Source organism: Ixodes scapularis, unplaced genomic scaffold (assembly GCF_016920785.2).
Source record: "Ixodes scapularis isolate PalLabHiFi unplaced genomic scaffold, ASM1692078v2 PGA_scaffold8__174_contigs__length_109621045, whole genome shotgun sequence".
Classification (NCBI taxonomy): Eukaryota; Metazoa; Arthropoda; class Arachnida; order Ixodida; family Ixodidae; genus Ixodes; species Ixodes scapularis.
Genome location: NW_024609883.1, coordinates 93,687,032 through 93,700,110, shown reverse-complemented (window position 1 = coordinate 93,700,110; position 13,079 = coordinate 93,687,032). Strand labels below are relative to the sequence as shown.

The window sequence follows — 13,079 nt, the reverse complement described above, 5'->3', positions numbered from 1 at the left end:
TCCTAAAAATACACCACATATTTTCTAAAAAAAAAAAACAGCCTTTCCACTCCGGTGAAGAAGGAAGACCAGCGAAGCTGTACTATGGTGGGTCGACCTCAAGGACGACTTCCTTGAGGTCTAGGATGACCTCAAGGACGACCTCAAGAACGACCTCGAGGACAGCCTCTCAAACGACGTCTAGGACGACTTCTAGGATGATGCCTAGAGAAATTCATCTTTCCCACTCTTGTGAAAACCAAAGTGGCTGGAAAGGTTGCCGCCACCTATGAGTCGCTCATAGATGGCGGTAGCTGTCCAGTGTTTTGCGTCCACGTTTATTTGGTGACGTACACGAAACTGGGGAAACTAGCCTTTACACAGCTCCACTGTAAAAATACAAATTGGGGTGTGTGTGTTTATACAGCCCAGAACTTAGTCTGCCTCAATGGGCGACTTGTCTCCCAGCAGTAGGTAAGAGAATTAGCCAGTGCAGTACTACTCACGCAGTAGTGATACACGACCGCACACCGGTAAGATGCTCATCCAGACAGAAATGGGCGGGGCTGGGGGTTGAATCCAGGATCCCTAAGTTCTGCAGCGCGAGCTTTCGCTCCACGTGCTCCGAGTTGGCGTGCGCTAGTCCACTCGGCCACCGATCCCCCATCCCCGGTATTTTCTAGACAAGGAACCTTGTGCTTTTTGCAGGCTCACCGTTTTGCCATTTTTAGATTTTGATTGGCATATACGACTACCTTGGGCCTTCACCTGATGTTACAAGATTTAAAACACCACCACACCAACGTACTGGAGCAAGCACACCATCCTTGCCCTGTCGCACAATTTACTGGGCTCAACAGAAAAAAAAATATCTCCTCATACGGGCGGTATTTGCTTTCCTGTCTATTTTTGTAGCAGCATTATAAGAAAATACTTTAATTTTAAAGATATTGTCCGACATCTAGAAGCCAGAGCTCATAGCTGGGTGATTTCATCTCATGCCGGGCATTCTAAAAAAAGTGCCTAATTTTTTTGGCACTTTTAGCCTGCCATTTCGGTTGCCATTCCGATTGACCTACATGCCAGAGGGCTGATAAGCATATATTTAGACGAAGCAACGCTCAGTCCAAAAGAAAACAAAATAGTGCAAAATGCATGAACAGGTAATATGGGCAGAGCTCCCTTTTGAGCGGAAATGAATCGAAGATACAAAACTATTATTTATGGCGCAAGGCGCGCTCGAGGCATCGGAACGGGGGTTCGCAGCTGCGGGATGCTTGCGGGCCGCGTCGCAGAGAGTCGCGGGCCGGGTGTTTGAAACCCCTGGACTGGACAATTCGGGCGATTCTACTGCCAACAGAAGAAACAAAACAGTCTCACCCTCCACAAGAACCGGCAGGGGAAGCGAGGGTGTTTGAAAGGGTACACCCTCATTTTCTAACAAAGACAGACACTGACAAGGCAAGCAACAATAGCAGATCTTTATTCTCAAGATAACACAGCACTTTCCTCCCACCCTCCCCTCCTCAAATGTTCTTCGCTTGCTGGAGGGCTGGAACGGCCGCCGGCACAAGAAGCGCCGGGTTACGACAGCGTCCAGGAGCGTGGCGTAGCCAAGCCTTCATGGTCTCTTCCACCTCGAGGTTCGCGCCCAGGGAGTGGCACTTCTTCACCACATCTGGGCAAACCCAAAGTGTCCCCTCGAGTCGGAGTAAACGTGGCCAGTTGGGCCAGTTAGTACTGATTACCCCTTACACAGTTACCCCTTACATGCGGTAAAGTTAGGTGGGACAGACTGAACGGTGTGTCATTGACTGCCTCCAAGAACAATGCTATTCCCTACGTGCCACTATAGGAAGACATCTTCCACAGCACCATCAGACATGCTGGTGTACACCAACGTTGGAAGTTTGTACAAACAACAATTTCAGGAATATTTCCAGATCCAAGCACCAGGGAAATCCTGGAAGCGTACCATATGGAAAAATTAAGGGAGTGTTCTGTTAGCGAGCCATCAATAACGCTGTATGAGAAGGAAGTGCTCTTCCTAGGCAGTGCTTGTAACGACCAAGTCTTAGCTGAACCTGTCATCTGCCCTACACGTGTGCATTGATAGTTGTCTTTTAATTTTCTTGGTTTTTTTAATAATTCTGTAAATATTTATAGTATGAATGTATTGCGCTCCGTCCTTTTCTTTTCTCATTTATGTATGGACGCCATTTTCCTCTTCTTCTTATAGACCGACACACTGTTTACAAACAAGCCCACGTTGGCCCACACCAGGTGTGGGCACTGCGCGCGTGCAGAAACCAAAATTGGAAGGAGTGAAGCGTCCGCGCATGCGCAGTGCTGTCGACAGCGCCACCGCAGCTGCGTGACGTCAGCTCCGTGTGTTGGTCTATTATTATCAGTTGCGAGTCAGCGCTTGTGTGTTCTATGTGTTTTCTCCTGTTGTCCTGTCCTGTGTGCGCAGTTTTTTTTTTATTTTCTTATTATTATTATGTTGCCTTCTTAAGGAACACAGCAAAGAAAAAATATATCTTTTTAAAAAAATCATTAAAAGATGTATATAAAAAAAAATTGTACCACAAAAAAAAATGTTTTTAAGCAATATTTGCGCTGTTAGACGCAATTTAGATGCAAAATGTGGAGGTTGCGGCCCGCTGATCCCCGCCCCGTGCTTACATACCTCATTGGCTGGAGCGATGATTGACATGTGAAAGGTTGGCTGTAAATTTGTATCTCCGTGCCATAATTTTAACCGACAGGTTTCTTTTGTCCGAGAAGCAAATATTCAAGACAGAGTCATTATTGCTTTCAAATGTATTCCGAGATTGCTTCTCCCGCTTTCGTGTGAAACTTTAAAAAACATGGCTGCTGGAATCTGCGGAGTGCAGAACGAGCTTTTTTTTTCCGTTGAGATCGTCAGTTTTTATGAGTGCAAATGGTTTTGAGTTCACAGAGTTGTTTACAGGATAGATCTTCCAAACCGACGTAGTTTGCAAAAAAACTGCCGCAAATATGCACCTTCGGAAGCGCTGTGCGGATGCTTGTTCTTGTAGTGGGACTGACCTAAGCTTAGAGTCCCAGATCAACTATTTTGATTGATCTGGCTTGATTGCCTTCTTTGCGTTTGTTGATGCTGAATAAAGATGTTGGTTCCCACAAAAGCAGCCCTAATTCTCTTCTGAATTGTGCAACCGTCGTGATTGCGACCATGGTTTCGTTAACGGGAAGGTACCTACACAGGTAAAAATTAGCGAGCCATTTGGTTGGAGGCAATTAGGCGTTCGGCTTGCATCAAGTTTGTCTAAGTATGTTCCCGTCATTTCGCCTCGAAAGGCAAGTAGCTTTCAAATTTTGCAGTGCACCTGGCCTGCTAAAGCGAATATTTTTACGTTGCGTTTTAATTGTGCATCAAAATGCTCAACCACAGTGCTCGCAAATGGAACGTAAAAAAAAACACACAAAAAAAAACAAGAACAGTAACGCTGAGCGTTTTATTTCTGCGTTAAAACGCTCAACCACCGTGCTCGCAAATGCCATGTAAAAAAAAAACAAAAAAACTAATGCTGGAAGGACTACATATTTATTTCCATGATTTTTAGCGCTTCGGTCGCTCATTACCGCAAATCCGATAGATGCTGACATGTGCTTGTATTGAGCCATGGCTTGTGCATGATGGAACGCTAGAACGCCGCTTTCATGGTTGTGTCGTCCGAGCGTTGCAGACGTTTTTTAGACAGGGGCAAAATAGCAGATGGACGCCGACCTGCAGCTTTCGTGTCTGCGTCTCATGGGCATTGCACACGGTAGACGGCAGTGAAATAACAAACGATGCCAGAGGCTGCCACGCGTCTGCTCGCACGACTAGCAGGCGGTGTTAGACCCCCAGAACAAGATGCACCAGTTGTCGCAAAAGGGAGACTCTACACTTGTTAGCATGTTCGGTCGAGCAGCCAAGCCAGTTCAGTAGTTATGGGCGGGACCACTGATTTGTGGGGGGGGGGGGGGGGGGGGGGTTAGAGAGGGCCATGACCTCCGCCTAATTTGCGTCTAACAAAATTAATATAGTGCAAAAAAAAAATGTGAAAGAATTATTGTAAAAATATATGTCCCATTTATGCCTTTTAAAAAAGAAAACTTTTTTTCCTTGCAGTGTCTCTTTAAGTCGCAGTCCTTTCGCTCATATGTACTTATACACCCTACAAAAAACACGGTGTTCACTAAAGACATGATGACATAATTAGCTGCGGCCACAGCCCAAGAGTGTTCCATGTTTGCATCGTGAATTTGTGTGCTTCAAATATGTCTTTTGTATGATGTATTGGCAGCGGGACCGTGACTTTAGGCAAAAACCAATGAGCCAGACCCATATTTTGTACTTAAAAAAGGCACAGCACTGATCACACCGAGCCAGAGGGTGTACAATGCTCGACAATCAGTGTTTATGGTAATGTGAACCACACTGAGACTACAAAGGCAAGTTCCTTTCATTTTGAAATTGCTACAGCCGCCTTGAACACTCCTGCAGTTTTCAAGTCATGTGGAAATATAATAAACTAGTCCGCAGAAAATTAAAAAAAAACATGGAAGCGTAAATAAAGCATAAGTCAACATTAATAACATCGACGTAGGCCACCTGCAATGTACCAAATGTGTATAAATGTTTGATAAAAAATAGAAAGAAAGTGGGTGACTTCCCACTCTAAATAAATTAGCAAGAGCCGCACGACAAACGAAGTAAACGCCAAATCGGCAGCGTTTCGTGCTCTACCGTCTTTGAGGAACATACTTTTTAGTCATCCACCAATTTCTGCCACCACAGACCCGTTTCAAGACCCCATCAAGCAACAATGGCGGTCACCATTTCTTGGGTGCAAAGCCTGCGAATGGATTTGAGTCCTCGCCGAACGTCGACGGAGAGCTTGTTCTCTGTGCGAGCTCCGCCAAGTTTATGTCGAACGCTGACGCAACCCTTGGCACAGCAGCTACTAAAAGGAGCGTGCTTTGGAAAGGGTCTATCACGGAGAGGTGATTACGCGTTTATACAATCTAGAGAAAAACAGTTCAGTTTGAAAGCGAGTGAAACTCCACTCACGGACAATGGCACTGGCCATGTTGAGCTCGCAGAACTTGGCCTTGCCCTTGCGGCCGAGCCAGGAGAAGAGTGAGGCCACCTCGTCCGTCATTAGGTAAGCCATGATCTTGCGCGTCGTGGAGCCGACGTTGCTCCCTTGCAGGCTTTGCAACTCCTTGGCCTGATTGAGACGGGTTGGATCAAAACAAGCTTCGAGACTGGACCTCGTTCCCAAGAATCCAAAAATACCCTAATGAAGTGAGGAATCAAATTTGTTTACTTCTGCACTCGGTTGGCAAATGCTCGAGGTGCAAGCCGGTGACAAAGTTTGGAGAAAGTTATTTCTTCACGCACATTACAGGGACGAAACTATCATGGCAAACAATGAACCAGTGTCGAATCTCCCAAGGCCGACAGTGCACACTGCACGACGCAGACAGCGCAGATGCAACATCAATACTTTTCTTCTCTTTACCTATTCAGGTTGGCACTGAATATTGGCCTCAATATTCTGTGAATTTTGCAAAGTCTGGGTTTCGAGAATGTTTCGCAGACGCAAAACTTCACGATTTAGAGTGGTATGCTATGTATTTTGTACCACAAGGTTATATACAGGTGTCGTAAATTTTTTGCAATATTTTCCAAGCTGCAAAATTAGCAAAAACAAACCCAGTGACGGTATACAGAAAAGGACAAAGCGACTCACGAAGGCAGCTTTCCTGTCGCCAACGAGAGTGGTGTCGAAGGCACGCAGCTCCCCGCACGTCTTGAATGGGCCGGCAACCAGGGTGGAGGCCACCTCGGCTGGACTGCTGTTCATCACCGATCGAAGCATTTCCACGTTCCTCTGCTGCATCGCGTGAATCTCGCTCAGCAGGCTCAGCATCATGCGTTCAAACCCTGCGTGAGCCCGTTGGTCACTTAGTACTCAACCGTAGCAGGGACTTATCGATCCTGCGTATCGTGCAGCTGAATCCAAATTTCGAGACTGCGAAATCCCGATCCACAGCAGAGTTTGCCGAGTAGTTCCTTGGACATGAACTGCACTTTTCTGACTTCTGATTACGAGAGACTTCAAACTAAAATGTCTCACTATGGTTTCGGTACCACTAAAAAATCAGCAATGAATCAGTCAAACATTGTACGCAAAATGTATACAGAACAAAGCAATCATGACCACCCTATTTCAGCATCACTGATGCAAGAAAAATAATGCTTTGTTGCATTATTTAGAAAAACAAAAATTAGGTAGCTCTTAAGATACTGTTGAGGATTGGTGGATGTGAAAGAACATCCCAACAGAATAACATTGGAAAAACAACATTCCTGCTTACTTACAACACACAACACAATCTGCAAAATTATATCCCTAAAAGTCCAGGAGAAAAAAAAGAAACATTCCCAAATATGCCGTAAATTTTGGAGGCCTTTGTAGAATATCCGACAAAAACAGCTGCAGTCGATTTTGCAACTTTCAGTAGGCATGCCGGCTTGCTTGGCTTGCAGGAGCAGTTCTCCAGTGTGCATCGGTGGACAGTACAAAAACACTAGGAACGGAGCAGCCCATACATCCGCACGTGGTTGTTCAAACTAGATACCACCAGATGCATTAATGCAACCACTACACAAATTCCATAAATTATCTAAAATGCCACTGTTTACGGATGACATCTGGAAACCGTTACACACTGCAGAGAGAACACTTCGTAATTTCGCAATCTGCATAAGGTGAATGCAGCTGGTGTAGACGCTTTTCTGAGGGCCAGTGTTGCTCATCTGTGGGAAACAGAAAAGAAGAATCGTTAAAACAGTCTGTTTGCCATAAGAAGATTTTGTCTGACTAAGACTGTCTCGGTTATGGATACATTCCCCAGGAACTGAGCCGTCAGAGCTTGTGACTCTTCTGGCAGTGAAGACATCATCCAGCACATTTCATGCGTTGCTTGACAAAACACATGGAGCAACACATTCTGACTGGAAACCTGAACGCATAGTTAAGTATTTTCCAGAACGATTTCTTTTTGGATTCATTCATGTTTGTGGAGCACGCTCGTGAAATAAATGTATCGTTTCGGTTCAAAAATTTTGCAGCTTCAATGTTACATTCGTTCGTTTCAAGCATGTGCTCCAGCTACATTCCCGAGACTTTGTTTCACAATCCGCATTCGCTAGGATATCTAAGCAACGCACAAAATCATCAGAAACTGGTAGGAGGACTGCCCGGCACTGCGAGGTTTCTCATGGCCTGCGTAGTCTTCCAGCCTGGAATGGTAAAGAGGCATAAGACAAAACTTCAGCAATAACATCCCGTCCCTTAACTATCAAATAAAATATTGGGACGACCGTTCGCTTTCTCTGGTATGGTCGTGTGTCCCGTACGAGGTCTGAATTGTCTGTAAAATTTATTTCCGCCAGAGACATCAAAACGTCGGGACGGAAACACTAGCGGCATCCGCTCCGACCGACGAGTGACGAAACGGAAACACTTCATTTATCTCAAGCAGCAGCTAGCTGCAGAAAATTAGCACGGAAAATTATATCTTCTGCAGGCTAGCCTAGTCGCCACTCCGTGCTGTCGCGGTCAGCACTTAGCGCACTTACCTGAAGGCTTCTTCGCATTTCGAACTTGCCTCTCCCCGGCGGTTTGGAGCTCGGAAACTCCGACTGACCAGCGCGAGCGCTGTGTGTTCCGACGGTCGTACCGCAGTAAAAAGTCAAGCTCAGAGAAAAGCAGTCTCTGGGAGATGAAAGCATTGACTTGCAACGACAGCACGTCCGTGAGCTATGATAAGTTAGCAACGCGGGCACAAGCAGGAAATCGAAAAGAAGCGGAGGGACTAGAGAGTCGGGCGCCGCCATTGAAGATGTCGATAGCGATGCAGTCATCCGGTTGTTAGATGCTCGACCAGTGAAGACCTGAGTGTTCGGAAACTACAAATATATTATAAGCAGTGCGTATACTCAGGTCAATTAATAGTGCTCCGTTAAACAATATTACCTAACGAACCACACCGAAAGCTATCGCGAAAATCTCTAACAATACAGACTTAGGATGTCACTTTGAAGGTCAAACTTCGTCTGGGGGTGTAGCTCAGTGGTAGAGCGTTCGCTTCGCATGTGAAAGGCCCCGGGTTCGAACCCCGGCACCTCCATATGTTTTTTTTGTTGTGTGTGTGTTTTTATTTGGGCAACTTTTTTGGATAGCACAAGCATCGTAAATTACTTTCTGCACCCGAGAAACGTGTCAGAGTTTTGTTTGTAATGGTGATATTGATTGCCCCTCGCTTGTGTCAATCCCCCCTTTCCCTTTTTTAAGGTGATTTTGGCTAGTTTTGTTGTGTATGCTACTTTGCAGGACTGTAACAAATATTCTGACTGAGAATACCTAGTCCAAACCGGCTGAACGTCACAGAAAATTTAGGATATGGTGGTCTTAATGGATATGGTATTTTATTGCTATAATTATTTTTCTGTATCCTTCTGCCAGTGGACGGACCGTTCGAGCAAAACACGTTCGAGTGTTTTTCGTGAGGAGAAACTCAATATGTGTTATAAAGGAAGCGCGAATAATCCATCACCACTACCACGGTGTGCCCTACTAGAACCCATAACCACGCACATGAAAATAAAATAATAATGCACTCTAGCAGCCTGCCAGATGTAACTTGTAGAGTCAGCTGTTACATGTGGGGGTGTAGCTCAGTGGTAGAGCGTTCGCTTTGCATGTGAAAGGCCCCGGGTTCGATCCCCGGCACCTCCAGATTGTTTTGTTTTGCCCAAAAGAGGCTTTCAGCTTGGTACAAATCAAGTTTGTACAAATAGGGACAAATGAGAAGTGATGATCGTTCTATACTGGGATTTCCCTTTTTTCTTTTTTTCTTTTGCAGTTATGTAATTTTGCACATATCCATACACTTCATAATTTATTAGGCAGACACCTGTAAATCGCTGCACATTCTCAAAATTAAAGCAAAGTGCCCCTAAGCCCAAATCAAAGCAACATGCTGCAGGAATTAATGACACTACTGCTATCGTGATGCTATTTATTTTTTATTTGGCACTAAATTAGTTGGGGGAATGTTGCTAAGAAAGACTAAAAGAAACTAAAATTCTTCACCAATATCTCATAATATTTTGGCTGGCTTGACATTTCCAGACTTACTAGAGCGCCAGACAGTCAGTGATCTTTTTTAACTGCTGCCACCTGTCGACATAGCAGTTTGAGAGCATTTGGTCTTCTCTCTGCTTACCTCCTTTGTGCCAGTGAAGAAGGAGAACAAGGCTCCTTGGTTTGTACTTGGGAACTGAAGATAGTCCAAAATGGGCACAAAAACAATGAATGCTCAATACAGGTCACTGCCGCACAATGGAGTCAACGAGATCTAAACTTCGTTACACTTTGTCAGGGCGCAGCCGATGTTTTGGGTCAACAGGGCCAATCAAGCAGCATCAAAAGCGGACTGTCACATGGCGTTTGTTATCTCAGTGTTTGCGCAATCATGGAACAAACAAATCCGAGCGCAGTGAGTCTGCCCCGTAACCTTGCATTTTTCGTGTTTCTCCGTCTTTCACACCTTTGGCTGTGCCTCGCCTGACGGTGAAACAGAGTATACTGTGAAATACCGAATAGGCACCCATCCAAAATTGGGAGATCATCTTGAAAGACTGGTGGAAGGGCCAGGTCCAAGAACAAAAATGCTGAAGGGGCACCAAAAGAACGGGCTTCACCACGTTGCACCGGGGTGCTTGGGAGAAGTGGCTGATGAGGAGAAGCACCTTGGTTAGATAGGTGGGTTTAGAAGTATGCTGGGGCGAGCACTTGATACGTCTATTGTTATTCAAACATTTAGGAAGTAGCGGGTAGGCACTCATCGTGAACTGGGTGTATGCTCGTTATTTTATGGTAGCTGCGGTACCCAGGGTCCGTAAATGCATGTATTTTACCAGATATTTTTAATATTTTTGCTAGCAGACAATCATGCGTACAGGCCCATGTTTATCTGTCTAGCCTTGCGAGGCACCTAGAGTACCACTACTGTCGCTAATAAAAATTATTTTATTATACTTATTATCCAGAATTTTCAATCTGGGGGGAGGAGGAGTCATAACATATGTCTGGGAAACTGTATACTTGGTGTACTACTTTGAGTAAAAAATTCTCGCGGGGTGTTGGTTTTAGCCTGGGAATGCGTTGGGAGGGGGAGGGGGGGGGGTTATAAATTAAAGCTCTCGTATTTAAGATTTAAAAAAATGGCGGGTCTTCCAGATTTTTTCTTTACCCCTGCAACGAGGTGGTAAGTTGGGCTAGTTGAGAATCACTGAATCTTATGAAACACAGCGCTCAAAGGGTCAGGACAAAAAGAAGGAACACAGGATAAACCTGCGCTGACTCACAACAGCTAAACATTCCTCCACAGCGCCAATTAGTGGTTAGACCAACAACTAGCTGGCTTTCTCTCTACCACAGTGGCTTCACTAATGGTTCGAATGCAAATGCCGATCGCCGGCGTTCGGCATTAGAGCATTCAGCATTTGCATTCTAACAGTTTATGGGAAGACACAAGAAATCCAAGACGTGCCCACCATCACATAAAAAAGTAGAGAGGTCAGAATAAAATAACCTACCAAAGAAAAAAAAAACTGCAGCGTCCACCAGAAACTTTAAAGAATGCCGAAGGGTTTGGATTTGGGCTAGTTGGTTGAACATGTTTAGGGGTTAAAAGCGCTAAAAACGACGGACGAGTAGGAGAGACATACACCACAGAGCGCTGTGCTCTGTGGTGTGTGTCTCTCCTACTCGTCCGTCGTTTTTAGCGCTTTTATCCCCTAAATATCTTAATGAGTGCCACGGAAACAGATTCTGTGCACACCGACTACATCTATTAAAGATCAATATAAATCTAGCATTTTTCATAATGTTCGATCCCCACACAAGAAAGCACCATCTCCCCTGTTCACTTGAAAGGCGAGCCGCGCGTGTGGATGTGCATGTGCTTGGCCAGGTTCACTTCTCGCGTGAACGACGTGGGACAGAAGGCGCACTGGAACGTGGCCACGGGCGTGTGGGAGTGCAGGTGTAAAGCGAGGGCGCACTTGGAGTCCAGTGCCAGGCCGCACTCCCCGCACGGATAGCGGCCGGCCGCAACCGGCGACTGGGTGTGCTGGAACAGTTCAGCCTGGTGCCTGAAGGTGAGGGCGCATCGGGTGCACTGGAACGGTCGGCGCTCCTTGGCGTGGATGCGCAGGTGCTGCTTGAAGTTGCAGCGGTCGCTGAAGGACTTGGGGCAGTGCTCGCAACGGTAGGGGCGCTCTCCCGTGTGGATGCGCTTGTGCTTGGACAGGTTGGAGCCCTTGTTGGACGTGTAGCTGCAGTAGGTGCAGCTGTACGGACGCCGGGGCTGGGGCGGGACACCTGCGCGTGCGGGTCGGGCAGTGAGCGCGATGTGCCTTTGGAGTCGTAGCAACTTGCGGTGAAAGCGGTTTTGCATAAGTTGCTTTCAAAAAGTAATTAAATGCAGTTACTTTTTGATACAAGTAGCATAGTTACTATTACAGTTACAGCAATGGAAAAGGAATTTGTTACAGTTACTTTTAGAAGGGTGCTTTTTCATAAAACTACAAAAATAAAGTCGAAATCGCCCCCTCAGTTTGTTACAGAAAGTGGAAGTAAAAAGTAAATTTCATGCAAGTTGACACAAGACAAACATGACAGTCAAAATGTGGAAATACATCATTTGAAAAGCACGAGGAATGTCTAGATTGTACTCATTCAATGCTGAAAAAACTGTCAAAAGTAATGACAGAAGTAACGCCATTACTTCCGAAAAAGTATTACAACTACACATGTAATCTTGAAGTAAAACGCCTAAAGACAGAAAGAGAAGAAAATAGATGCTAACAGGATACAATGCTATGTCCTGTAAGCATCTCTTTTCCGTCCCTGCCTTTAGGTGTTTTACCTCAAGAATGTACAGCCAATTAGCCTTACTTGCTGTCTCAGTGCAGCTACAGGTAACACTTCGAAAAGGTAGCACGTCACAGTTCAAAGTTACCAAAAAAGGGAATGAAGTTTCAGTAATGCGTCACTGCCCAAGACTGGCTGGAAGTCGAAAACAGACCTCCTGGAAGCTTTGGAGGGGTAGCTAATGCTTCGCCGAGCCACATATACTCCGTTTCAGCTTACGACAAACAGCAGCGGGTACTACGAGCCATCCCAGCGCCGTGAACGTACAACTATGCACTTTGCGCATCGTTGCACCCCTCTCGAAGGTCATGTGACATTAGAATGGCTTCGATGGCTCGTAGAATTGCCCGCACCCCATCGTGAGGTGAAACAAAGAGTAGTGCCCCGAAAAAACAAATCCCCTCTTTGAAATACTGGCTGCAACCATACGCTATGAAGAAGGTATGTTTCACAGACCTCACTACTGGCGATTATAACTAACCACGCAGCACCGAGCAGTTGAGATACACAACTGCAGAAGTATGTAAAACCACATGTATTCGTGACAACAACACAGAGCTGGCAGTACCCAACAGAAACAAGATGCAGCAGCGGGTGCAAGTCATTCAAGTATGAACGCATGTCACTGTAATCGATGCTACTATTTCTGCTGAAACGAAAGTCTGTTTTTCAGGCTTTCGCTTATCCCCTCCCAGTGCTGATAGAAATCGCATATAAAAGCTACACTCCATGCGCATAACAGCAGGACAATCTAGAAGGTGCCCCCCCCCCCCCCACACCCCGCAAAATGTCCTTTGTCTCTCAGATAGGCAACTTAATGTCATTTCCATCAAACAACATTTGAGCGACCGGCCAAACGGCACGTGCCGCTCCTGGCACAGCACGTTCCGTGCATGACACTCTGGACTGCGAGACAATTCACAAATTACACAGACGTCACACGATGGAAATGACTAACATAAACCCTTAGTGAAAACAGCAACAACGGACGATTTATATATATATATATATATATATATATATATATATATATATATATATATGCAAAAAATCAGA

General features: G+C 45.5%; 2 protein-coding genes and 2 non-coding genes across 4 annotated transcripts; 2 read left to right on the top strand and 2 right to left on the bottom strand.

Moving 5' to 3' along the window:
- Nucleotides 1–1,457: 1,457 nt before the first annotated feature.
- LOC8040873 lies at nt 1,458–9,015 on the bottom strand. Its single transcript, XM_042287064.1, has 6 exons — nt 8,998–9,015; nt 7,661–7,841; nt 6,749–6,835; nt 5,766–5,959; nt 5,081–5,240; nt 1,458–1,657 (listed from the first exon to the last, which is right to left on the bottom strand). Exons 1-6 carry the CDS (start codon nt 9,013–9,015, stop codon nt 1,506–1,508), a joined length of 792 nt encoding a protein of 263 aa, XP_042142998.1. The 3' UTR covers nt 1,458–1,505.
- On the top strand, nt 8,140–8,211 carry Trnaa-cgc. The gene has a single exon. It is a non-coding gene; the product is annotated as a tRNA-Ala (tRNA).
- On the top strand, nt 8,748–8,819 carry Trnaa-ugc. The gene has a single exon. It is a non-coding gene; the product is annotated as a tRNA-Ala (tRNA).
- A 1,851-nt stretch (nt 9,016–10,866) lies between the features above and the next one.
- On the bottom strand, nt 10,867–12,775 carry LOC115331357 (zinc finger protein 79-like). Its single transcript, XM_042286723.1, has one exon. It carries the CDS (start codon nt 11,545–11,547, stop codon nt 11,014–11,016), a length of 534 nt encoding a protein of 177 aa, XP_042142657.1. The 5' UTR covers nt 11,548–12,775; the 3' UTR covers nt 10,867–11,013.
- Nucleotides 12,776–13,079: the final 304 nt, after the last annotated feature.